A 26,028-nucleotide genomic window follows, 5' to 3' on the forward strand; every position below is an offset into this window, starting at 1 on the left:
AGCAGGAGTACCACAGAGATACTCTTGCCAAAACCAGAGCTTCTCTTCTGGAGGACTGACTCCTGTGTTTGCTCCAGGCATGGTCTAGGACTGTGCCTTGCCCCGCTGTTCTGCAGAATGTTTTTTTTTGACCCCTGGATATCTAGGGGGGTTAATTTTGTTCCTGCGCCGCAAATTTGCAGCGTGGGGGACATTTTTCTGTTCCCACACATGCCTGTTGCAGTGTCTTAAAGGGGTTTGAGATGCTGCAAGAGGCACATGTGTGCTCGTCTGGACCCACCCATAATGTTTGTTTGCTGCATACAATGCTTAACTATCATAACAGTATTCAATAGTTCTATCTAAACAGTCAATATTTCCACCAAAAATATATTACTCACTGTTTGAGCTGGCTTTATTATTTGCTAAGACATAGAATGTACTAAGTCATGTACAGAACACAAAGGATGAGTTCTTACCTAAATAAATAACCAATTTATACCAGTTAAAGATCACGTCCAGAGTATGCAAGGTCCCTACCCTGATTCTAATCTCTGGGTCCAGAACTGTACTGTGTGAGTAACTTCTCTTGTCTCATTAACATCCATGGGACTACTGTTATGAGTGAAGTACACTTATATATGTTTATAGCATCAGGTCCCAAAAGCTTTTTACAAAATTTAATTTTACACCTTTACATATTATTAAAACTTTAGAATTTTTCTGCATGCATGTCTATTTGTGAGAAGCAGAAGCAATAAAAAGCATCTGAATACATATTTTTCCACCTGAAGCAATATAGGGCCAGTAGCATGGGTTAGAACAACACATTCAGTTTTTAGAAGGCAGTGATTTATTCCAACAAATACAGTGATTTTGATAATATCCAAGCTAACCTCTATAGCTAGGACAGAATTATTATTCTGCTGGCTGATCTCTTCTATTACTTACATTGTCTTGTCTGGTGTCATCTTTAAAATTCACTTTGACCCTTTCCCACAAAAGCTGCCACCTTTCTGGGTTTTGATTTAATTTATTCTCCAATCTTTCAATTTCCTGAAATCAATAAAATAGGTTTTTTTTCTCAGGATAAACATTTTGAACTGGTTGCATCTTAAACAGTCAAAATTCATCATCACTTGCTATACTGGAAATATGGTAATACAAGACTTGGATATATTTTATGAAAGTATTTACACAGAGCAGCTCCAATACTGTGACATCAATATTAAACATTGCCAACATTAACATTTACCTTGGTTTTCAAAAGGTGATATCAAATCTTAATAAAAGAAGGAAATGAACAGAAAGGCTTATTCAATGTGGATGTTAAACTAACAACATGTTCTTGTGGTGAAACTTGTGATATGACCTTTCTTGACAGTTTCTAGTGAGGAATATTTCCTGTTAATAAATAAAAAATAACTCACCTAGCTTATATTTACTTGGGAAGCAGCCTAAATATAATATATAGTAATATGTACTCTATATCCAACTTTCTGTCTTTGGTACTCTGTTTTTCTGCATATTTATTACCAGCAGCAGATGTCACTATCATGAAAATCTGATTCCTAGTTCAGCCATATGAGCATATTGTCCTTATATGTCCTTTCAAATTCCAGGCTAGTCGGCTGAGTGATTCTAGGGATAGCTAAGATGATCCTGTATGGGTTAAGTAGTTTAACAAAAGCTTAAGCAAATCAGATTAACTGGGCCATCTCAAGTATTCATCTCCTTGCTTTATTTTTTGTATCTTCTTCCCTATTAGTAGTAATGAGATAATCATACCTCCCAAGGATCACAACCTTGACCTAGTGGAGAGGTTTGTGGGCTATCAGTGACCTCAAGGGCGATGCTGTTTAATGTTTTGTAGTCCAGGTAGAGTTACCCATTGAGGCAAAGTCGAGAATAAAGTTTCCAGACTAATACTGATCCAAAAACAAAACTAAAAGTTCTCAACAGTTGAGCCGGCAGATGAAGAAGCAATACTTCACAATGGCAGATGAAGGCTCCAGCATATCAGAAACCTCCAATTCTCTAGGTTTTCCTTGCCATGGGTTAAGGTTTCCTTCCCCATAAGAATTGTGTGGTTGCTGATGTGCAACAGCATCCCCACATTAAAAGATGGTATGCACAGATGTCTTCCTTAACTAGTGTCCTCGTATTAAGGGACTGCCACCCCCAGCAGTAATGATGGGCAAATGATTATGTTGAAATGAATGGGTCATGTGCATAAAATGGTGTCTGCAGTCTGCCAGTTACCTTTTAGAATTCATTTTTGTTGAAAACCCATTTTGAGGGTTCCACTTTGATGCTTATTTAGTTTGGCTTTTCAGACCCTGCTCCTGGGTTATATCTCTTGGGAACAGAAAATAATTTTACAAAGACATTATTTCTACTGCTTCTGTGTTCATTGACTGACTATTCCTTTATCTTTACTCATTTAGGCTATATGACTTTGCTGCAGAGTTAAATTGAGTGAACCCGGGTCTGAATTTGCCTAATTAGCTGTGAGCAGCCACACTGCAAATCCATACTTGAGTTATTGTATCTTTACTGGTATTTGAATCACTCATATAAAACCCTAAGATCTCTAAGTTCACACCACATAGCTCTTAGCAGTAAAGTTGAACCACTCCATGATTCTTTGTCAATAAATTGTGGAAGAACTTGTCTGCCCTTCTGGATACACAGGGAGAATCACATGAAGGCATCAGAGGACTATCAGAACTCCAGTTGAGCATTCATCCTGACTGTTTCAGTTTATACCTCAGACTAAGCCAGCTAGTTCAGATATAGTGCTGTGTGAGTGAATGGGTTGGGACTCTTTGAATGTCCATAACTTTGGAATTGTCTGAATGCATTCTTCTTGATTGGGTAGGAATCTGTATTTCAGATGCATTACAAGGTAGCTCTGCACTCTAGGCAGCACTGGCTACTGCACTGCTGATAACAGTGATGTCTATTTTTATGCGCACCCACCCCCCAATTACACTACTGCTGCATTTTGAAACATCCCACCACAACGTGGGTGAAAGTGGTTACACAAAGAAAGCAGGAGCCTCCAAGTTACTGACAAGAGTGATTTTGATTTTTCTGCCTCTGGTAAATTTTATGGAAAAAATTCTTTTATTTAATTAATCTCTGAAAGAAACACAGAGAAAGAGGAATAATAGGTTTCCTAATCCAAAGTACATATTTGCCTATCTTCTTTCTCTATAGATGGATGGACAGAGCCAGTTTTCCTATAATCACAGTGGCCATGTCTACACAAGATGCTGACTGTGCAGTTGTTATTGTGCAGTCATTTAGTACTTGCCTACACCGGTACTAAATAATTGTGTCGTACCCAGAGTTACTGCGCAGTAGCATCCCCAAATGATTTTTGGTGATGCTGACTGTGCAGCAGATCTCATAACTACCGCGCAGTAGAGCTGCATCATGCTTCATGCCACACGATGCTACCGCACAGTAATAACGAGCTACTGTGCAGTCAGTGTCTTGTGTTGACATGGCCAGTGTCAAAAAAAGTCAGTTGTGAGGCTTGAGGGAGAGTAAAAAGCCTTTAAGTACCCTGTTTCTCATTTTCCCTGTTGGAGGCCTTCAGCTGTCATATATTTGAAGTACTCCAAACTCCACATGTCGAATTCAGAGCACTTCAGGCCACAGACAGACATGCAGCCCCCCACCCCATAAATGGAGCACTCCAAAATAGCTATGACAGTACACAGAGGAATGCTCTCCAGCCAGGAGGTGCATCGGGGGGAGCAGGGCAGACGGCCAATGAGTGTTCTGTGTGCTCAGCTTCCAGGTTGCAGAGGTTGAGAGGCATGCAAGAAATCATTTTCTCCAGGCCCAGGGCTGAAAAGAATCATTCCTTGCACAACTCAGTCTCCAGAGAGATTGCTGAGGCTGACCAAGCACTGCCACCAGAACCAGGAGACTGGAGGTCCTGCACTCCCTGACAGAACTGGGAGATTGGAGGCAGAGGCATGTACAGATTCCAGCTCTCCCCATGGGTGGCCAAGTACACAGAAGAATGCACCCTGTTGTGTTGTGTACCCTGCTGTGTCCTGTTGGGGGGGGGAGGGCAAAGTGAGGCACCGTGGGATGCCAGAGGACCAAACAACTCCCTGACACACTCTGTAGAGCATACAGGCAAAACTGGAATTATTTAAAATGAAATGCTTCAAAATGGTGGTTGTTTCATCAAGGATTACTTTTGGAGCACTTCAGCCGTTTTTGGAGTACTTTATAGGATGTACGTGGCTGCGTAAGGGTCAGCCTATATTTCCCTACACCACAACGTGGGGATTGCAAAGTGAATGCCTTTTGCTCCCTGCTCAGCTGGAGCAGTAGAATCCAGCCCGAGTGACACCCTGTCTCTGGGGGTTGGGGGGGAAGGGAGGGGGAAAGGGGCACAGTGGGAGAAAGCACCCTGAGATGCTGAAGGATTATGCTGTGGTTTTTCTCAAAACGAAATGAGTACAGACATTTTATCTCCCAGGGAACAATTTAACTGGGGTTGTTCCCAGGTTATTTTTCTCACGGAGTGGCCATTTTTGGTCTGAGAGAAAAAATCCTGAATATCTATACACTTGTGGATTCTACTGGGAGATCAGCAATTCTCCCAGGAGAAACCAAATGTCTGTATGTGGCCTGGGAAAGCAAATGCCCATACATTTTCTCATCTAAGAGAAACCACAGCACAGTCATCCAGTATCCCAAGTTGCTTTGCTCCTGGTCCCCCTCTCCTCCTGAGGGAGAATGCACATCACTCACCGGACTCTACTGCTCAAGTTGCAGCAAGGGAAGTTTAGGTTAGATATTAGAAATAATTTTCTCACTAGGTGGGTAGTAGAACCCTGGAACAGGTTACCCAGAAAAGTGGTGGAAGCTCCATCCTTGGTTTTCAAACCTTGGCTAGACAAAGCTTTGGCTGGGATGATGTGGTTGGTCCTTGTGGTGGCAAGATGCCATCACAGGCTCCCAAAGAGGGGAGGGTACTCCCCGTGGGCCCCAAAACCTGGGAAAAGACCCCCCAGTGGGGATAACTTACCTCCTGCTGGGCAGCCAGAGCAGGAGCTGGGACAGCGGCCACCGGCGTGTGAGCCGGCGTTATGCTGGCTGTTTAATCAGCTGTTTCCTGTGTGGGGAACAGCCGGACCAATCGTGGCAGCCATACCGGCCGCCGTGGGAAAGTTTAAAAGCCCTGCCAGAACGAGGCCAGAGGGAAAGCCAGACAGAGAGCACGCTGGTGGGCAGCATGCTAGATGTGCTGAGGCTTTGGAGAGGGAGAGGAGCAGCACAACCTGCAAGGCACCCACAGGCAGCACAGGTGAAACCTTTGAGCCCCCTGTAGGCGACAGAGCAGGGGAAGCCCTCCAGCTCCCTGCTGAAGGAAAACTGAAGGAAGCATTTTAAGCTCCCTGCAGGCAGCAGGGCAGAGGAGGCATTTGAGCCCACTGGAGGAGGCTGAAATAAAGGAGGCAGGTCCACAGTCCTCTCCTCCTTAGAATATTTCTTTTGAAGAAAATAACCAAAAAGGGAAAACCAAAGAGATTAGAGAAAGGCAGGCCATGCTCTGAGGCCGGAGGGATGAGAGTCAACTGAGTCCCTCAGACGTGGGACCCCATTCGAAGCAAGCTACAGGAAACCCCCGCAGGGCCACAATCAGCATTATACTGACACCTATCTGGTTGGCGAGTGGATGGGGTATAGGGGAGGCGGATCCCCGTGGAACACTGTGCCAAGCAATCATGAGTACTGCCGTTTGTTGGGAGGCCCCCCCAGGAAGATCTCCACTGAACCCCCTCTCTTGATAGTTTAACATCAAAGTCATGGCAGGCAAGTTGAGGGGAGGGGCTATGCACCCGACCAGCCGTGCAATATGCAAGGCCCCAGAGATCACAGTCCTGCTTTGAGCAGGGGGTTGGACGAGATGACCTCGTGAGGTCTCTTCCAATCCTACCTTCCTATGATTCTATTATTTTATCATGTAACTTCACCCAGGAGCGCACAGAGCTTGCTCGTATGTGTGCAGAAGAGTCCCCTAGGTGCTCAGAGTCAGCACTATGAGCACTCTGCTTTTCAGGGGCACAGCATTCCAATGTCTGTTCAGGAGTTTCTGCGTAGGTTATACACCAGCAATATACTTCAAATATTACATCTGTCCAGGGCCTGATTCAGAGAGCTGTTGTTCTTCCAGGAAGTTCTCCTTCTGAGGAGCAGCAACTTCCTTTGGAATCAATTTTCTTTCTTAGCTGTTGTTTCAGGAACCCTGCTTTTTATAAACATTTTAGAAGATTTAACAGATGGATAAAGCAGCTCATTTTTCTCTTCTGTCTTTGGGCAGGAGTGGCTTGAGAAACAAAAATGTATCTTTTAAAGTTCATTTTATTACCTGAGACTTGTAAAAAAATGAGGCTTATAATTGGTTGCCTTAGCAGGACAGAACCCAATTCAGCAGTCTGAACTTAGTGAATATACTGCACAGACTGTGTGTTCCTACAACCCAGTATGATGATTTGTGGGAATCTAAGTCATCATAAATACCTGGTTGATGGTGGATCATTAAATGCCCAGTTTCAGAACCACAAGATTTACTGCTGTGAAATTATAGCTTCTGCTCCTACTACAGAAGCATAGCATACTAGCAAAGGAAGTCTGAATTAAAAATATACCAAACCAGTGGACTACTGCATTTCAGTTTTGCTAGAGCATTACTTTCTTTTTCAATCCCCAAATATTTTACATTTTTGTTTAAGAACAAAAACAATTGAGCTTATTATTATAGATAAACCTGGAATCAATCTTCCCTAGTAGTTTGACATAGTTAAACATGATCTTTGCTTGAAGAGGCTTTAGGTACAGACATATTCTCAATGGGTTTTTGAGAGAGATGTATTCCTCCTATATCAGTGCAACTCCTAAATGAACAAAATGTTCCGAGCAATTGTACACTTTTCTTTCTCAACTTAGTTCCATATTTTTATAACCTTCTCACCAACTCTTCACAGTTACTCAAATGTTCTTCTGTATTTCTACCTTTTATTAGTGTAATCTAAATAGCAGATGACATTTTAACTTTAGAAAACCTGACTCACTATTCACTGGAATACAACAGGGGGAACTAGCTACACAATGTGACAGTTTCTTAGATCTGTGGATTTGGAAAGTTTGGCATATACTCCATACACAAGTGCAGAAAGTTCACTATGCTGCATTCCTTCAGTATGTACAGCTGGCCTTTCAAAAACCAAGGGTGAAAGCTCTCTGTCTTCTGTTTAAGATACCTTCATATGACCTCTGCTAATTGCCTATTTGTTAGACGCCTTTCCCTGATTTTGTGAAATTCCTTCCACCCTCTGCAGAGAAGAGAAGAGGGAAACTTCATACGTAAAACTTTTATCTTTTGTTAGGCAGTATTTGTTTGCTCAACCACATTGCCAAAGAATGCTCCAAAAAGGAACCCAGGAAGGTTCTTGAATAAAGCTTGGTGAAGGCTAGTCATTTCCCCAGGGGGTGCTTTTTTCAGAAAGCTAGAAAACACACTATGAACTATGCACAGACAAGTTACTTAGGTGTTATGCTATCACTGACATCAATAGGAATTAGGGGTGCCTGTACCCGAGGGATGCCTACTCTGATGTGTTCTAGTTAGAACCTCTCAGAGCAGACTGCTGGAGCATTCTAATGTGTATTCAGTGTCCTTGAGTTTCAAAATGGTGGTGGGGGCATTTTAACTAAAGCTAGACAAACGAGCTTCAGTTAAAGTGCCCCCACTGCCGTTTTGAAGCACAGGATGCTGAACGCATGAGATGCAGTGATCGTTTTAATTAGCTGCTCTAATTAAAATGCACCCTCCCCCCCAAACACGTTTATAGATGCCCTAGGTGCCTAAATACTTTGAGGAACTGGGCTGGAGACACCTATACTACATCTGCTTTAAATTACACGGTGAATAGGAAAAGAAAGATAAATCCAGGGTTAGCCCCAAATAAAATGACATACCTTGTGAAATATGCAGCTACAATGCTGAATACCCTGGGGAAAGACTGTCAGAAAATCTATAAGGCAAGTTATTTTATTATTTTAAAAGGACATTGAAAGAATATAAAAGGTCTAGCTTTAGAGAATAAAAAGTTATCTCCATTTTAATTGCCTGATTATTGACTGCTGTCAAAAACTATTTACAGAACTGCATTAATCCAGAATAATATAACCTTTTGTAAGATGTTTGATTAACTTTCTGAACCCAACATCTCTTCTCAAGCCAAACGAACTACTGTTACCAAATATGTGCTTTTACAGTCAGTGTGATCTTCTTACAGTACACCTACAGGGCAATAAGTAAAATAAAAAACTGGATATGAATTTGATGAGTGTAATAAAAGCAGTGTCCTCTACTAACAACTGCTCTTGCATTTAATTGATTAGCATATATACTTACATTTAAGAGGCTGGTGATCGCATCAGGCTGTACTTTGCTAACATCATCATAGCATGGCCATACTATTTTCCTCTTACTCTGGGAAACAGAACCATCCATTTGGTCACCTTCCTCCAAAGCATTGCTTTTTGAAGTAACCATGGTCCAGTCATAGGAAGGTCCCATAGCCAAGGTCTCTTCAACATAATAATCCCATTTTCTCAGGCTGGACATATTTATATTTGGTTTTAAAGCCTATTTGAAAGATGTTTACAAAGATCATAATATTACATGGAGGTCTTCAGTTTCTGTTCTTTAACATTTATAGTCTGTCTGTACTTCTAATAGATTCTAGTTTGGATTATTTTAGACAGCAGCATCTGTTGGGCCTGTACCTATGCCTTACTTGTCTTCATATCTTCTACATAAATAGTAGGGCTGAGTGAAGCTTTGGTCGCTGATTCAATTCGGCAGAGATTCGGCCCAATTCGGTGGCCAAATCTCCAAATCTGAATTGAATCAGGATACCCTATAATCCCTCCAAATTGATTCAGAGAGATTCGGAAAGATTCGATGATTCAGACATAGACACAGCTTTAAATATTTTTTCTACATACCTCAAGGTACCAGGTGGCTTGTGACTGCTGAGATGGTGGGGCAGATAAAGTGGATGGAGCGCTTCTGGTCCACTTCTGAGTCTGCCAGGGAGTGCCCTGGGGGGCTCCCCCACACCACCTCGGCTCAGCGATTAGTGCCTCCTGAGTCTGGGGGGGCACTCAGGGTCCCCTTGCGGCCAATTGTCAAGCTGGGAGGTTGCGGGGGGGAGGCCCCCCACATACTTGGCAATGGACCTGGAAGTGGACTGGAAGTCCTTCTGGTCTTCTTCCAGGTTTGCTGCTGAGTATGCAGGGTTCCCCCCCCACCCATGCTCCTGTGGGATGCTCCACCCACCCCACCATCTCAGCGTTCATGAGCTGCGCCTAGTACCTTGAGATATGTAGAAAAAACATTTAAAGCTGTGTTTATGTCTGAATTGCTGGTTCTCCAAATCAGCATAGAATCTTCAGATTCGGATTTGGCTGAATTGAATCAGGCACAATAATCCACATCAACGAATTGAATCACTGTCCCTGATTCGGGCTGAATCTGAATCAAATATAGCCCGTTTCGCACACCCCTAAAAAACAGCAAGACCATCCCAACTGTTTCTTAATGCAGAATCCAGGCGCTACAGGAGTCTGCAGTAGCAGAGAAGGAAGGGAGGTTTCACAAATACAGATGGACAACGTATTTCAAAGGTAAATGAGCTGTAGGCCACACATGCATTGTAGGCCATGTGCAGTATGTGCTATGAGTAACAGGCTGTGTCATGGCCTGACCTAAGTTTGAGCTAACATAAATTAAGCATGCATTATAAACAGTGATAATATGTATTAATATAATAAAGGCAGTGGAAAAGAACTGGCATAGCTCCAAAGGATAACCAAATATGGAAAAACGCTGTGTTAACTCTGTAAAACGGAAAAGGATTGATGTAGCTGCAAAAGCATAATCAAATATGGAAAACTCTATGTTAAGTATATAATTGTGGTTAAAATATATGGCCAGGTACAGACATTCAAAAAGCCCTGGGCGGAACTGATTTAAGTTATGCAGTTTTCTGTAAGTGGCATAATTTAGATCAGTAGCGAACAGAACACACATTTGTCCTTTGGTTGGTTGTTGGGGGGCAAATCATAGACTAGGTTCTGCCATTTTTAAACCAGTCTGTGTGTACCAAACTTCTGTTCTGTTATGGGTATAGACTGGTTTTGTGTGTTGAACCTCTGTTGCATTACAGTTATAGACCAGTTTTTGACCCCTTATACTGGTAAAAGCATGTCTGTACCTGGCTTATGACTTCAGACTTCTCTGAAGCTCGGCAAAAAAGGAGGCACCGAATCAGCAAAAGTTCCCAAGAGAACAGAGAAGCCTGGCCAGTGGACCTGTTTTCCCCTTGAATCCAAGACTATGTAAATACTATCTTTACAAATACAAACAAGTCTTTGCTATTGTGCATCCTAATAAAGTTTTTGAGTTGTGACTGGAATAGTCTCACTGGTCATCAGTCTCACTCTCAGTCCCAGTTAAAGTTTAGAGTAACAGAGCCTTTCTTTGTCTTATAGTGTCTGTTCATTTCACTGTTTGTGACTCATAAGCAGTGGATTTGATCAGCATGTTTGTGCTAAGAGGCTACTTAAACAATGCTTGTAGGGTAGGTAGTCCAACAGAAAATTGGCATTTGATCTTGATTCTTCTACTGTGGAGTAGGGCTAAGCAAATGTAGGTATGGAGCCCCATTAACTGCACCACATATCTCTTGTGTTCAAAAGAAGTGACAAGAATTGCATGAAGAGAGTGAACTGTCACCAGAGGTGTAGCAGTGCAGTTTCAAGCCCAGGACAGTTGTGCAGCCCAGGGCAGCGCCAGTTGCTACCATGCTGATTGCAGTTGCCAGGCTGACCTAGTTTCCCCATCCCATTGACGCTACTGGCTGTCACACTCAGTGGTGGGTCTAAATTGGCAATTCCATAGCACAGTTTTATGCATGTGGAAAGGCAACTGGAAGGTCTCTGTTGTTGATATGACTGGACTCCATCCCTCTATCAAACTACAAATCAATTTACATGATTTGTATACAATTCAGTAAATTAAGGCCTGAACAGAGATTGTCATGGTTTCAAATAAAATTTTAAGCAGACTTATTTTAATAAAGCAAAATGCACATTTTGTACATTATTTAAATGTAAACATCTTTAAAAACAACAACAACAACAACAACAACAACTTAAACCCACTTTTTCTTTACCCCATATTTCTCAACTGAATGGCTATTTTGAAGCCTGGTACCAGGACAGTCTGATGATCAAAAGAAAGTTTATTAGTATGTAAAAAAGAAAGAATACACTATCAAAATATCTGATGTTAACCCTAATTACTGTCTGTCTGAGTGCTAAGTATCTATCTATTTAGAGTGTAAGGGATAGAAGAGACCATAAAAAGTAAGTACTAAAAAGTAAGAAACTCCTAACTGCAAGCTCCCTGGACTATGGGAAAGAAATGGGTGACCCTCTTAGTCTCTCTTTTCTGTTCTCAAGTTTGCAACAGCAGAACATAGATGGAGAAGAACCTAAAGAAGAAATGGGGCTTGTCTATAATGCAGAGCCTCTCCTCCTAGCTGTGCTGGAATAGCTATTATTAAGCAGAGGGCCCTGGTGAACACATGGCACATGCTGGCAGGATTTTTTTCTCCGACTCCAGCTACATCACCTCCCTATACAAAATACAGGGAACTGATAAAATCATTCTTCTGTCCACAGAGCTGCATCCATTCCAAGGGGTTGACAGCATACCCATGTGGGCTACGCGGCTCAGTACTTCTGACAAACCTACTCCTTTTAACGCACCTATAGCTATGCTGCCAAAACTCTGCTGTGTAGGCTAGGCTATAATTAAACTCTGGTTCTTAAAAGCACATTGCCTGCTTCTCTCTGTTACTACTACAAAGTCTTATAACACCTGGATGCCAAAATGATGAATGGAGGGAGGAGCAGGTGTGAACTCACCATCTCTAATACCGTTGGACAAGAAGCATAGACACTCTAAATATGCAAATATGGCTCCAACGTATGTTGATAACTACAAGCATCTATTCAGTGCTGGACTGGATCCAGAGTTTTACAATGATGGTTAAATGTAGTGAAATAAACTGGTATAGTTCAATCTAATTGATATATTTCTATTTATAAAGTTAATTAACAAAGTTTACAGTAGTTTACAGAGACCATTAAAAACATACAGGAAACAGAGTGCTCAGTTATTAATCTGTGTTTTGCTATGCAACCCCAATATTTTATTCAAAGCTTGAATTTAAAGATGGATAAATATAGTTCATGATAAAGTACTTTTTGCTTACAGAATACTTCTAAATAGGAGCAATATAGGTCAAAGTACAAATATTAACTAAAGAAAATTTAGTAAATATGCACAATCATATCAGGTAATGTAATATAAAATATAATACAATATGTCAAGGATTGGGATGTATCATATATAAATTTATATATACTTGAACCAATTTCCCCCAACTGTGATTTAGAGAATATCTTTTTATGGTCATGTGTAACTTTTAAGATTGCTCTTCTAATCATTACTTGTGTAATTAATCTTAAATTACCAAATTTAATCTTAAATCACCAAGACAGACATGAATGCATACATTTCTCAGGATCTGGCCCTTTACAAATAATGGATATAACTCCTAAATAACTAGCTAATATGAACCAATGAGACACTATGCTGATTTATTAAGCTGCCTTTAGGAAGGCTGTTTAGAATAATAAATAAGTGGTCCAGGCCATTTCAGGTACCCAAACAGATAATTATTCAGAGGTGAACGCACAGACAAATACGAACTTTTATTCTCTTATGTCATACCTCTGTTTCAACAGGTGCATAGAGGTAATTGAAGAAAACAGGGTTCCTTTTGTGCATTTTTTCAATACATTCCCAAATACAGATTCCTTTTTTGGCATGTTTATCTCCTTTATCTTCAAACAACGTTCCTATCAAAAAAGAACAGTAGCAAAAAGAAGGACTTATAGTATGTAACAAACAGCACATTGGGAGGTTTTTCTTTTATTAAGTGTGTAAAAAATAAAAACATATTACCAAAATGCCCAATATTACAGAGGTCTTAGCTGACAAAACACCAAACTGATTAAAAAGTGTGTTGTATTACATGTTATTATTACGTTAAAATTTCCAGAAGTACCTTAGTACTGTTAGTGAGGTTAAAACTATGTTAGATTTATTATTACAGTTCCACATATTAGTTACAATTCAATGTAATATATATTGCATGAAAATATTTGTGACTAAACAATAACCCATGACTACCTGTGCTGTTTTGCAACACTGTCCCCAAAGGTGTGAGCTGAGAAGAGGCACACAGTGGAAAGCAAAAAGTCTGAGTAAAATTGTGGTAAGCAGTAGTTTGTTACTCACTTCACTGGGCCATGTTTTCACCATGAGTGCAGTGACGTATTTCACCATGAGTGCGGTGAAGGCATTAGCACCCTCTTGGGTAGTTCAGAACAGTGATAAAATGACTGAGTTAATGAAATACAAATCACCCTTTTTGTGCAGGAATGGCATAGATGGTCAGTGTTACACTCGTATTATTTTCATAGTTATTAAGAATTTCACAGAAAGCACAAAATTGATCAGGTTCCATGAAAAAAATCAAATTCTCCATGAAAAAAATAAAATTCAGTTATTTCACTAGCATTTTACTTACTGCACATGTTCAGAGAAAAACCTGAGCTATGTGCTTGTCAATCAGGGTGAAGTTACACATAATACTTTGACCAAACTATGGACACTTAGGGCATTTTTACATGTGCTCTGGGAGGTGCAGGGGGGTGCTCTAATTAGTGAGCCACACTAATTAAAAGCACCCAAGCATCATGTGTATCAGCATCCCCCATGCTGAAAAATGGCAGTGGGGCACTTTGAACTAAAGGTCATTGAACGAGCTTTAGTTCAAAGTGCCCTGCCGCCATTTTTCAGCATGGGAACACTGATACACATGATGCTAGAGTCTGCTGGAGCATGTTTATTTCTGTGACTTGCTAGATCTCCAGCATAGTGGAGCTGGCTCCCTGCATGTGTATAGGAGCCCTTAAAATGTAAGCATCTACAAGTCAAAGCTCATTAATTTGTGCTAAGTGCCCTCTGGGCATCTCAAAGTTACGCCATGTCAAGCAAGGGCCATGCTACTTAGATTGTGCTAGCATAACTTCAATCTGCTTAATGTAGATAAAATGAGCTATTTGTAGTCCTCTGGCATCCCAGGATGCACTGCTTTCAGCCCCCCTCCACCTCCAGAGCAGGGATAGAGTCCAGGTGTCCTGGCTGCTAGCCACACCCCTGCATGCCAGCCCTCTAGAGCTATGCAGACAATAAATAGTATTAACCCTTAGCGTACAACTGCTCACAGCACTTCTGTGACTTTAGCACTACTTAACATTCCACAGATTTAGTATGGTCTAAGTACAATGTGTAACTTTATCCCTTATCCTATCAGTGTAACCAAGTTAGGGCTCTCATGGGGCAAAAGCTGAAAGGGGTCTTAGCTGGAACCAGTCAGCCTGCAAGAGACAGAGGAAGAAAGGAGGAAAAAACAAAGGTGTTCAATAGAAAGGGGTAAACAGACTCCCCTCTCCAACAACTCCAAGCATTTTCATAAATATCAGGATTCCTGCAATTCAAGATTTAAAAAATCTTTAATGAACAAGCAATTGGAGGAAAATGTGTTATGTGCACATTTTAGTGAAGGAAGCAAAGCCTGGCAATGGTAGTCATTCCTTCCCTCCTATTTACACTCTCCACCTTTTAACATAATTCAAGAGCCGTTGATTCAATATATTCCAGTATATTCCATGAAAATAAAAATGTATGTTAGGTTTTTCAGTTTCAGGTTTGCTGCAGCTTAATCATCAGTACAATATACCTGAACCACCACATACTTAGTGATTCCTGTGAATTAAATATTAGTGGCAAAACTATACATTTACACAAGAAATTACATGCAATAAATAAACATCAATCCCATTCTTAAACACATACCATGCTCTAGTCTTTCATAGTCTGAATCCAGAAGAAATGTCTTAAATCTGTTTGAAACATAGTGGAAAGCTAAGAACTTCAGGTAATACTGATTGAACTCAAATTCTGTGGGATATTGGTTGTGAATCTAAAAAATACACATAAAAGGAAAACAAAAATATTATAATAATAATGTCAAATATTGTGACAAAGTAAAACATAGTTGTTTTATACTCCACATGGATCTGTCTAACCAAATTTTCTCCTGATACTTCTTTTTCAGACATTTTGTAGCTCAGTTAACCCATGAAATATCTACTCTATCAAAAAACTAAGTATAGATGGTTGATCCCCATTTGGATTTAAAAGCACCGTAGTCTTTCTGTATAAACTATATTTGAATATACTTTGATAATGTTTCTATTTTCTCAAAAGCTGTTTAGGTCTACACTGATTTTCCAAAGTTCAGTATATTTCCCCCAATATAATTTTTTTTCCACATATAGTAAATACCAGCATCCCATTACATTTATACTAGGCCTAAATTAACTTGGATTAAATGTGGCATTCCCTGACTGGACTTAAAGTTAAGTAAATTGGTCTTCCAAAAGTTGGAAGTAACAAGGTTAATGTAAAAGTTTTCTTAATTTTGAAAACCCCCCAACTTTTTACCCAGGCCATATACATTTGTTGTGAATCCTGAACTAGACTATTTCTTTAATAATATTTTCCTTTCTGTCATGTAGTTTAGTATTGTAATCAATTGTACTTGTATTCTGGTGAATAACAAAGAAGGATTGGACTCGGGAAATAGCCACAGCCACACACACAAAATTTAATACTCCAAAACTGAGGCCTATCAAGTCTTGAAATAATCTCCTTAAAACTGTCTCTACCAGTCTTCTAATTTCCCTTTACATTTAGGTCCCTGCTTCAAAAGAATTTATCTTTTTGGCTGAATTATATCAGCAAACTCAAATATAGGAGCTGAGGATGTTGCCTTTATACCACTTGGCTGTCCTTCCAGGTAGGAGGAATAAAAGACCAGTACCAGGAATCAAACTCTACCTTTATGAATGACAGAGCAGAATACCAGTTAGACAGACCAGTGGTAGCCTACCTTTTTAGTAGGTCTGCCACAAGTGAAGCTGTGCCCCCTCCCACAATTCTTTTCTAATCCCTGCTCCCCAGAAACATATAGAAAAGGTGTTTTCTACCATTTTAGACTTGAAGGCACCTTGAAAAATGTCATACCTTAGCTTTTACTTGTGTTTTGACTATGGAAAAATAATAGTCGCAAAGAATTCAGAAAGACCACATGTCAGAATGCTTTTGACATTATGGGATCCTATTTGAAATCTCTGGGTTTATCTTGTGAATCGTGTAAGTATCTGCACACCTAATAGTGTGCTGTGACACCCTGGGGTGCTGGACAGGGGAGTTCCAGTCTCCAGCCAAGCAAAACAAGATGGGGACAGGACACTACACAGAGAAAGGTGTCACTGCCAAGAGCCAACTTAACCTTTCTTTGGCCCTGCCATCGCCGGTTTTATATCATACATGAGGATCTAAAGCCCTTAATTCAGTGGCAGCTGCAGGGCCTGGGAAAAATTAACTTGGCTTTTGGTGGTAACACCTGACACCTCCTCTCACAATAGTGTCCCACTCCCAGCATCCTGCTCCATATGGTCAGGGCTTGAACTCTCCTGCCTCCGATTCAGTGCCTCCCTTCACTGAGTGCCCAGGTCTTATGTAACACCCACAGCAGCTCCCCATGTCATTAGTGACACATGTGCCATGGGCTGGCCAGTCCCAAGCTAGGCCATCTACACCCTCAACGCATTTAAAAAAAATCATATTGGTTTCCTACCATATATTTTCTCATAATCCATCTGGTATTGACTGGTTCAAGCTATGCAATAAATTGTGGGTGCTCAGCATCTCTCTTAAGATCATGCCCTGTGTCTTTATGGAACCAGTCTAGAAAGGAAAGTTTCCTAATAAAAAAAATTCTAAGATATGATCTGCTTTATAAAGTGGTATTTCAGAACAAGGTCATTTCCTAATAATATCTTGGAGGTTGAAATGTTAGAATTTATAACACTGGAAATAAGATTAATTATCATAATCTAATATTCCCTCTCTCAGGAATGTTCTACTTAGTACTGAAAACAGGACCCACGGCAGTAGTTTAATTGGACGTGAATCTCTTAAGTAAACTCACGAGAAGCTGGACAAGCTTGCTTGGTAAGAAGGCAGCTCCAGTTGCATTACATATTGTCCATTAGTCCTTATTTCACATATTATATGGGTTATCTTTGTCATGTCAAATAGCTAGACAAGGAAACTTTTGGGAATGTTATCATACGAAGATAATTCTGTTTTGCAAGAGATTGCTCATTTTTGTTCACATAATAAGCAGTGTTAGTGCTTTAATGTGGTTCAGGCTTAGATTTTTAGAAATGTTAGAAGTTTTGAGCATCATGCATGTAGTTTACTAAATTCCCAATGTAAATTGCAAAAAGGAGATATCAGGTACCAATGTATAGCAGTGACAGGTTAGAACAACATAGGAAAAAGATCTCTTAGTCATGCAGGTAAGAGTGCTTGCACTAAGTGAATTTCTTATTCAAAGGCTAGTTACTACAACAGACATCTAAATAGTAACCTACTTCAAGGAGATTCCAGTTCTGCACACTTGCTTATTTTATCCCCTTATTTCTCTGATACAAATGCTAAACTCTCACACAGCTTTTGTAACAATACAAATATGTAGCCTACTACTTTGAATAATGCCCTTTGATTAGCATCTAATGGAGTGAGCTCTTGCTCATGCTTATGAAAGTTTATGCATCTCTGATTCAGTTAGGTTATAAGGTACATCTCTACAGACTAACACATCTAACTACCTGTCTTTACTTTCAATGATGTTATTTTTCCAGAATGAAATCACAGAAGACAGCTTTATAGAGAAAAAAGGGAGTGTTTCATAAAGCTTTTTATAAATTTTCTTTATGAAAAGGAAAAAAATAAAACTAACAATTACATTTGGATTATAACATTTTATTGCCTTTCTTTAGATTAAAAAGAGGTGACACTGTACGTTCATTCTGAGTGGCCAGTTCGTAATTAAATCAACAGATTACAAACACTCTGTTTATAAGCATACGCTCTATACATAGAGTAGTACTATTTCCTTATGTTAGGAAGTGAGAATTTTTCAAAGCTTTGGCTAAGGAAGTGGCATTTTAATAGAACATACTTTATCGTTAGTCATGAATCTTACAGGGTCATAATTTCTACCTGTGTATCACAAGTAGTTTATTGAATTTAAAGCACAATTAAATAAACTGTTGTAGAAATGCTGGCATGGATCTGGGTGTTGAAAATGAAATAAGAATTTCACAGCTAAACTTTTTCTGAGACATTTGGTTTTAAAGTAACTGCAGAAATTATGATAGTGCAATTTACTATTGAGGGAAAATATAACCTAAATCACTTCTTGTATGAAAAAAGGTAAATTACTGTAACTGTATCTGTTTTAATAATTGATTTCTACCTCCTTGGAGATTAGAAAATGACTACTCTTAATATTGATTTCTCTAGCTGCAGTACAATTCACAAAATTTACATCAAAGGGGAGCGATTATGGGAAAACACTAAATAAAATGCAGTTCAGACAATCAGAAATGACTAATCTATGGACAGCTACAAACTAGGAATAGAAGGTGGCTGGGTTAGTTTGAGCAATTAAAAATAAACACAAAATGAAATGATATTCATCACTGCAAGCTCCTTAACCATTTGATTTAAAAAGGTTATACTGTAAATACATTTAGTTACCATCTAATAGCTTCTACTCCTACTGCAGTCTGGGGAAAGGCTTTCCTTGACTTCCAAAAGATTAGATCCTAAATTTATATATGACTGAAATGTTCTTTAATTACTTAATTTTCACATACACAACCAAAAAGATAAGACTACAGGTATGTGCCTCTTGTTAAGCCCCTTTGAAAATCTGGACCTATCTTTTGCCAGTATATAAATTATCTAGATATTTCTGACACAGTGACACAGAATGACTTCCAATGCTCCAAAATTACTTTTCAGATCATGATGTCCCCATTCACTCAGTTCTCTGCTGAATGTTTCTTTGTCATCTTACTTTTGCTTCATCCCTTTCCATTTCTGTAATATCTTATAGTTTTGCAATTCTGGTGCAAATAAAGAAATAATAACTTGGTTTAAATAATAAAAAAATCCTAAAATATCTTAGCAAATAGGTAGCAGTCACCAAGGGGCTGTCTGTACAAACACTTTCATAAGTGTGTATCATTACTTATAGGAGCAGTCACACTGCCTTCATTGGGACTGCTAAATATCTCGTAAAAGTAACTGTGTGCAGAACTGGACCTTTAGCCAGAGGATTTTGTCACATGTAAATTCTAGATAACTATTTGTTCATCATTCAGCTGAACTCCATTTAAGAAAATACCAGACACTCTCTGCAAAGAAGGAAAGCATCCTGTAATGATATCACTATAATCAGCCCAGTCTTCTTAGAAGTAATGAGAATATCTGCCAGATGTTGCTATTGTGAAAGAATGATTTAGCATTAATAATTCAGCTGACACCTGGAGATATTGGCATAAACAATGGCTTTTTAAAAGATGATGCCTTTCTAATTTAAGAATCACTGCTTAATTTTTTTTGTAATTTCAGTTGAATCAATAACAAATGTAACGGCTCTACAGTAGTTGTCTCACTACAGTCAAGATATTAAAACTAAAATTGTTAAAAATAGGTTTGAGGAGAGGCCAAAAGTTTCTCTAATGTGTTTATTTGGAGTTTTTCCTTCAATTTGAGTATATAAATTGATGTGTTAATTTTTTTGGTTAAACTCTAGTATGATAGGATTGCACAATATAACATCTAGCTGTATATAAACTAATGAAAGTTGCTTTTAGCAGAAATGCTGAAATAATTAAGACCGATTCTCCCCAGTGAATTCTTGTGCAGATGTATGTACTAACATAGATGATCTCACATTTAGAACAATACTGTTATGATTTGTTAAATCAGCAACAAAACATGCTGGGTTAAAAAACTGATTTTCTAAAATTTACATTAACTACTGTTATATCATTTGCTCATAGTTTTGACACTGTAACATATTCTTAACCTAAAGCATTTTGCTATTCACAGACAAGGAGGTGCACAGGTCAAGAAGAAAGACAAAAGACAGGAAATACAGGTTTTTGTGTGATAGCGTGTTTGTTAAAATATCATTGTCAAGAACATGATTCAGAAAGACCTGAGAAGAAGGAGATAACATTTACCAAGGAAAAGATGGAGTTAAATGTTTGAGTGGCTAGCAATCTCTTTCAGTGCTCAAAGATTTTCATTTTATTTTGCTCCCAGTTACCCTCATGGGCCCCTTCTAAGGTTCTCAAAGTACTGCTCCTGGAGCACAAGTTCTATCCATCTCTATTCCAGGACTCAGATAGTGGTCTGTTTTCCTCAGAAGATTCAGTCTAGAAGTAGGGATCCCCATAGGAGGAAGAAAGTGGTTGTTTTAGAGATGGTAGCAGAAGAGAGAACTTAGGTCAACAATTATAATATATTCTGTGCTTTGTCTCATACTTTCTACCTACAACCTGCAGGGAGGAAGAGGAGGCAGCAGGTGAGCTCCACACTCAAAGATGTGGCTGCTGGTACAGGTCATAAAGTTCCAAGCATGATCATCTGGCATGCTGCTCTTATGGCTTCATTCTCTCATGAGCCAAGTGCCAATGTTACATCTGTAATGCTACAAATACCTCTGTAGTGCTACACAAGTTGAACAGACAGATGTGCATGCCACCTGCAGTGCTTTGTAAATGTTATTGGATGAAACAGCAAATTCTATGTAGTGCTACATTTTGTAGTGCCACATATGACACAGTGCATTGCAGAGGAACAGGGCATTCCTAGGTCTCATAGCATCCTAGAGTGCTTAGCTCTCTTCTCCACCCTCCCAGTCTTGAGGAGAGGGGGTTGGACAGAGTGCTCTGGTTTCCTGGGTCCCATTAGTTCCAGGGAACTGAAAGCAGTCAGAGACTGTGGCATACTCACTGACAGCCCATCACCACCCACACAAGGGTGGGAAGCAAAGCTGTAGCCCCTGTTGTACAATGAATGACAACCTATCATTCCAGGGGGCTGCAGTGAGAAGGCTCATTAGGTGGGGCCATAGGATGCCAATGAGGAGGCTCACTAACAGGCTTCCCTTCTTTGGTGGGGGGAGAAGCAGAGTTACAGGACTGAGCGACCCACCTGCATGCCCTGGCTGCAGAACATATTGCTGCACGTGTTTGTGGAGATTTTGTAGCATTCCAGCTGCGGAGCTCAGCAGGGAGCACAATCTGAAGCTTGTATCTACATCAGAGTTCTACTTAAAATTCATATGTATATGACCTTGGTGATTCTCAACCAAGGTGCTGTTGTACCCTGGGATACCTTGAGATCCAAGGGTGCTGCAGGGTGCCACACAATGTTAGCATTTTTGGGTGTGTAAACATGATTGCAACATAAACCCAAAGATTTCAAATAGGAACCCACAGTTTTACAACTATTGTCCCTTGTTGTGGTCTTTCTGAGATCTTTGTAAAAAAATAATTGCTTTATAATTTTTCTGTAGACAAAAATGAGTGCAAATTAAGAGCTGAAATTTTACAAGGTGTGCTTTGAAATCAATGAGAGGCACCTTGAGTCTAAAAGGGTTGAGAACCACTGTCTTAGATGATCCATTATGCAAGCTGTCCCTGTGAAATTATTTATCATTTAAACATTTCTAGTAACAACATCCCTGTTTTCCCACGCTGTACTGAAGCTGGTCACTTACTCCAATAGAGGTTAGGAAGTCTTCCTAAGGAGGAAGTCTCGGTTTCTTCCTTAAAGCACTAACTCTACTATAGATCTGAAATGTTGGTATGCACAATTTCATTCTGGAATAAATTTTTTAAACAATGAGTAGATTTAGATTTATTATGCTTACCTGATGCACACAATCCAAGAACTGTAAGAAAATAGGAGCAAATCCACTACCCTGACAATTGAGGGTCAAATTACTACGTTGACTAAATTTATGACCAAAAGAAAGCCACTCTTTTTCCACTAGCATGCGGAAGCCTTCAAGTGTCCTGTAGAATGGATCACTGAGTAACTGTACCAGAGACACCACCTACATCACAAAACAGGATTTATTTGTGTTAACAGAAGAGATATATTTAATGATTGAATGTTTTGATCAATGAATGGAAACATTCTTCAGCCTGGTTCTATGAAATACCACAGGTAATCAAACACAGTCATTCAGATAAATGAAGTTAAAAAATAATTGGGAAAATTGCAGGGTAGGTTAGGCGTAAGGCAGAAATAACCAAATAGGGGTAAGAGCAAATGTCATATTAAACTGTATTAGCTTGCAACTAATATTGCATCTGAGTGACTACAAACTTTGGTAGTCACTAGAATACAGTATTTGCTAAATTTAAATGATATATAAATTCAAATACCTTAATAAGAAACATGAAAGAGAAACATTTGAAAAAATGAACTTAGCCAGTGTCAGCTAGCAAAAGATTCCAGAGTAAGAGTTGGGGAAGACTCTTCTTTGAAGTGGTACAATGGTGCCTGCCAGCCAACTGAAGCCCCTCCATATTGACTGGTGGGTGAGGTGACTCTAAAACACAACACTAGGCAGATACAAACTTCTTCTGATTCAGTATCTACATACTGCATTTCCTCAAATATAAAATGAGGTTTCCCCCTCCTCCCAATTAATATAGAGGAAAAAAGCCTCCCATGATACATTCATATACAGGGAGACCTTGTGAAATATACTACCTATGGCAACATGGCTGCCAAAAGTAGCATGTGCTCACTAATGGAAACTGAAATTGATTAAATGCAGCCAGCACCAAACATAAGTATAAAACACATTGTCTATATTGGTTAAACATAGTGACAGAAGCCAGTAATAATGCATTTAATCTTACCCAGAAAGCTTACAGCTCATCTGAACAAGATGCATGCAATAATGCCTGCTATGCTCAGTCCCCCTTAGTGACAACTCTTTAGAGTCATGGTGAGTCACCACACTGAATACATTTTTACTTCCTCTTCACTCCCCTAGCTGAGCTGTACCTCTCTCTCTTATTTCCAATGAGTCCTGTTTTTTAGCCAGCCTTAAATGTTTGGTAAACATCACTAAATGCGGCTTCACACAGTTCACCCAGAATCCCTCTACAGGAGCCTCTCTCAGCTTGTTGTATATGATCAGTGTGGCTCTGCTCTCCATAAGGTGGAGCTGTACCGGATTGCCCTGCACCTCATCTGCACATACATTTTTGAAGGATCCCAGTACTTGACAAGAACACCCAGTGCACTACTGGTGCACTACTTAGCACCTGGATACTTTATATAGGGTATCTGGGGTACATGCATATATTGAGTAATATTGACCTGTGGGGTCACCGTGGCTTGACTTCACCGGGGCTGAATGGGAAAAAAACCTCATCTTAAATTTGAGTAAATACAGAATAACTTATCCCCCCGTTCCTTTTAGTTTAATACCAGCAGGGGTGGATCCAGACAGGGTGAAATGGCGTGACTGCACCCTCTTTCTGGCCACACAGCAGGAGTGGAAGTCAGGGAGCACTTTATGCCCTGAAGAATGCAAGAACTCCTCCTATACCCCTGCTTTTTCTCTGTGCTCAGACACATAACCCTTCTTCTCCCTTCCCCATTCCCTCTCTTCCAATTCCGTCCCTCCCTTGCCTGTTGCTGCCACTGTACCCCTTCTCCCAGGGGTGAGAAGAGCTCCTGTCCCACTCCAGCTCGGTAACATGGGAGCTGGACCCAGTCTGGGATAGCAGTGTTGGTGGTGGATGGGTGGGTTCCCCTTCCTGGTCCTCCTGGGTGTTCCCTGGGCAGGGAAAAGAAAACTGTGCAGCCACAGCCACCACTGCTGCTATCTTGGGCTAAGCCCTGTCCCTATGTAGCCTCGGTGGAACATCTCTGAAGCTCCCCTTGGGTAGAGTGCAAGCAGTGGCAGGTTGAGGAGAGGAGGGGACATGCCTCTAAGCACAAAGGGGAAGGAGTGGAGACATTCTTTCTTGCTTTAGGAATTCAAAAATATTGCTGAATGATGCTTGATGGTGCTGTCTGCCTGCCCCACTGATCTCACACCCTTCTTTGCGAAATCCTGGATCTTCTTCTGAGTACCAGATACAAGGACAATGTTGTTTCACTTGTGCTTTTGTTAATATGGAGGTATGAGCTGTATGTAAGATCCTGAAAGGCTTTTCTGCAAGTACCTAATTGTTGTGCTTATATTTCAGATTCTCAGACAGAACACAGACACAATCAACTCATCAACTGAGTTGGCTAATGGCAGGGGCGAGCAATTATTTGGGTTGGAAGGCCACTTAACGAGTTTTGCTGAGCTGTTGAGGGCTAAACACACAAACATGCACACACATGTGCACACTCCTCAGAGCCAGGTTGGGGCTGGCACCAGAGCAGCAGAGGGAGCCTAAGCCCACCTGGGGCTATAGCATGCCCCAGTCTCCCCACTGCTCAGAGTCAGCACCTGCCAGCTGCATACATAGCCAGGGAGGCGGGCGATGAGGCCTCTGCACTGTCATACCCCACCCTTAGGGCTCCATTGTGTGCATATCCCCCTCCCCACCCACCGACCCTGTGGCTCCCAGGAGCCCTGATGATGAGGCGGGGGCAGGGCGGGATGGAACAGAGGCTGGCCTCTGCTGGCGCTGCAGGGGACACTGGGTGGAAGCAGTCCCACCTGTATGCCCAGCACCATGTCAGCTGGACCCAGAGCTGCTGGGGCCTGACTGCAACTCACCCAGGACCTTGTGCATGGTGTTGCTGCCCACCTGCAGGTCAGATAAAATCAGTTGGTGGGTTGGATCTGGCTTGGGGGGCCATATTTGCCCATATTTGCTGGTTTACAGTTTCTTTCACACGTCTCATCTTAGCATAAGTTTGTCAGGGGTAAAATTATTTAGGGGTGTGTGGGTTTAGGCCTCCCAATCCCGAACAGATAGAGAGAATAGGTAATTCCTGTTAACTCACCTTCCAACCTATGCTGAACTGCATTTCCCTTAGAAGAAAAAGCAAGCTTTTGTAGTGAGGTTCAGCTCTTTCTAAGGCAGTAGTTTGCACAGGACTACAGAACTTGGGTAGGTGTTTGACCTATGCATCAGGACACTGGGTAAAAATGTATTACTTCATTCTGAATTTGAAATCAATAAAGGATGTAAGACAGTGAGAGATAAGACTGCACTAGCCTCTTCTGTGATGACTGAATAGGTAGTCTTTAGGAGTTTATTGTTTAATAAAATTTCAGCCACAAAAATCTAATACTTGGCATTTGTCCTTACCAGCACCTGCTGCATGCAAGTTTTGAAAAGCAGCTTACCTGTGCAGTAATATCCCAGCCATCTTCCAAACAAACCATAACCGAGGAACCATTCTCAAGGAGTTCTGAGATGATCACACTTAACTGCATTATCCTGTGAAGCTACATAATATTAAACATAAGTAACATGTTGGAGCTCAGGATAAATCTCTTGATACTACTGACCAATGTAGTGATTTTATAATTAATAAGTATTTAAAATTCCTATCTTATGAAATGTGCAATTTTGTGCAATTGTATGACACGTGCAAACAATGCAGAATAGTTGGTTAGTAGCACTGTGACAGAGTCTGAAATCACCATACACCAATGTGTCAAGTTTTCAGATGAGTTTTACTATAACTAAATCAAAACTAAGACAGGAGAACTTAGACTGAAGCACTGATTCTCCTTATATTTTGTGATAAAATAGGTGCTGTAAAAATATTTAGTGATTTAAAGGAAAATGGGAGGAGCTCATACATTGTTAGTGTGAAAGCTAGTCTCA

General features: G+C 40.4%; 1 protein-coding gene across 6 annotated transcripts in view; it reads right to left on the reverse strand.

The window, feature by feature from the left end:
- SBF2 (SET binding factor 2) overlaps positions 1 to 26,028 on the reverse strand; it is a 491,808-nt gene that overhangs the window by 13,088 nt on the left and 452,692 nt on the right. For all 6 annotated transcript variants that reach the window (XM_090032682.1, XM_090032680.1, XM_090032679.1 and 3 more), the window contains 6 exons: positions 25,542 to 25,643; positions 22,095 to 22,280; positions 15,080 to 15,206; positions 12,887 to 13,014; positions 8,432 to 8,665; positions 931 to 1,035 (listed from right to left, as the gene is read on the reverse strand). In XM_090032682.1, coding sequence (XP_089888808.1) covers positions 931 to 1,035; positions 8,432 to 8,665; positions 12,887 to 13,014; positions 15,080 to 15,206; positions 22,095 to 22,280; positions 25,542 to 25,643 — 882 coding nt within the window. The remainder of the gene's footprint in view (positions 1 to 930; positions 1,036 to 8,431; positions 8,666 to 12,886; positions 13,015 to 15,079; positions 15,207 to 22,094; positions 22,281 to 25,541; positions 25,644 to 26,028) is intronic.

Source organism: Crocodylus siamensis, chromosome 2 (genome assembly GCF_052110815.1).
Source record: "Crocodylus siamensis isolate JL-2025a chromosome 2, ASM5211081v1, whole genome shotgun sequence".
NCBI lineage: Eukaryota > Metazoa > Chordata > Crocodylia > Crocodylidae > Crocodylus > Crocodylus siamensis.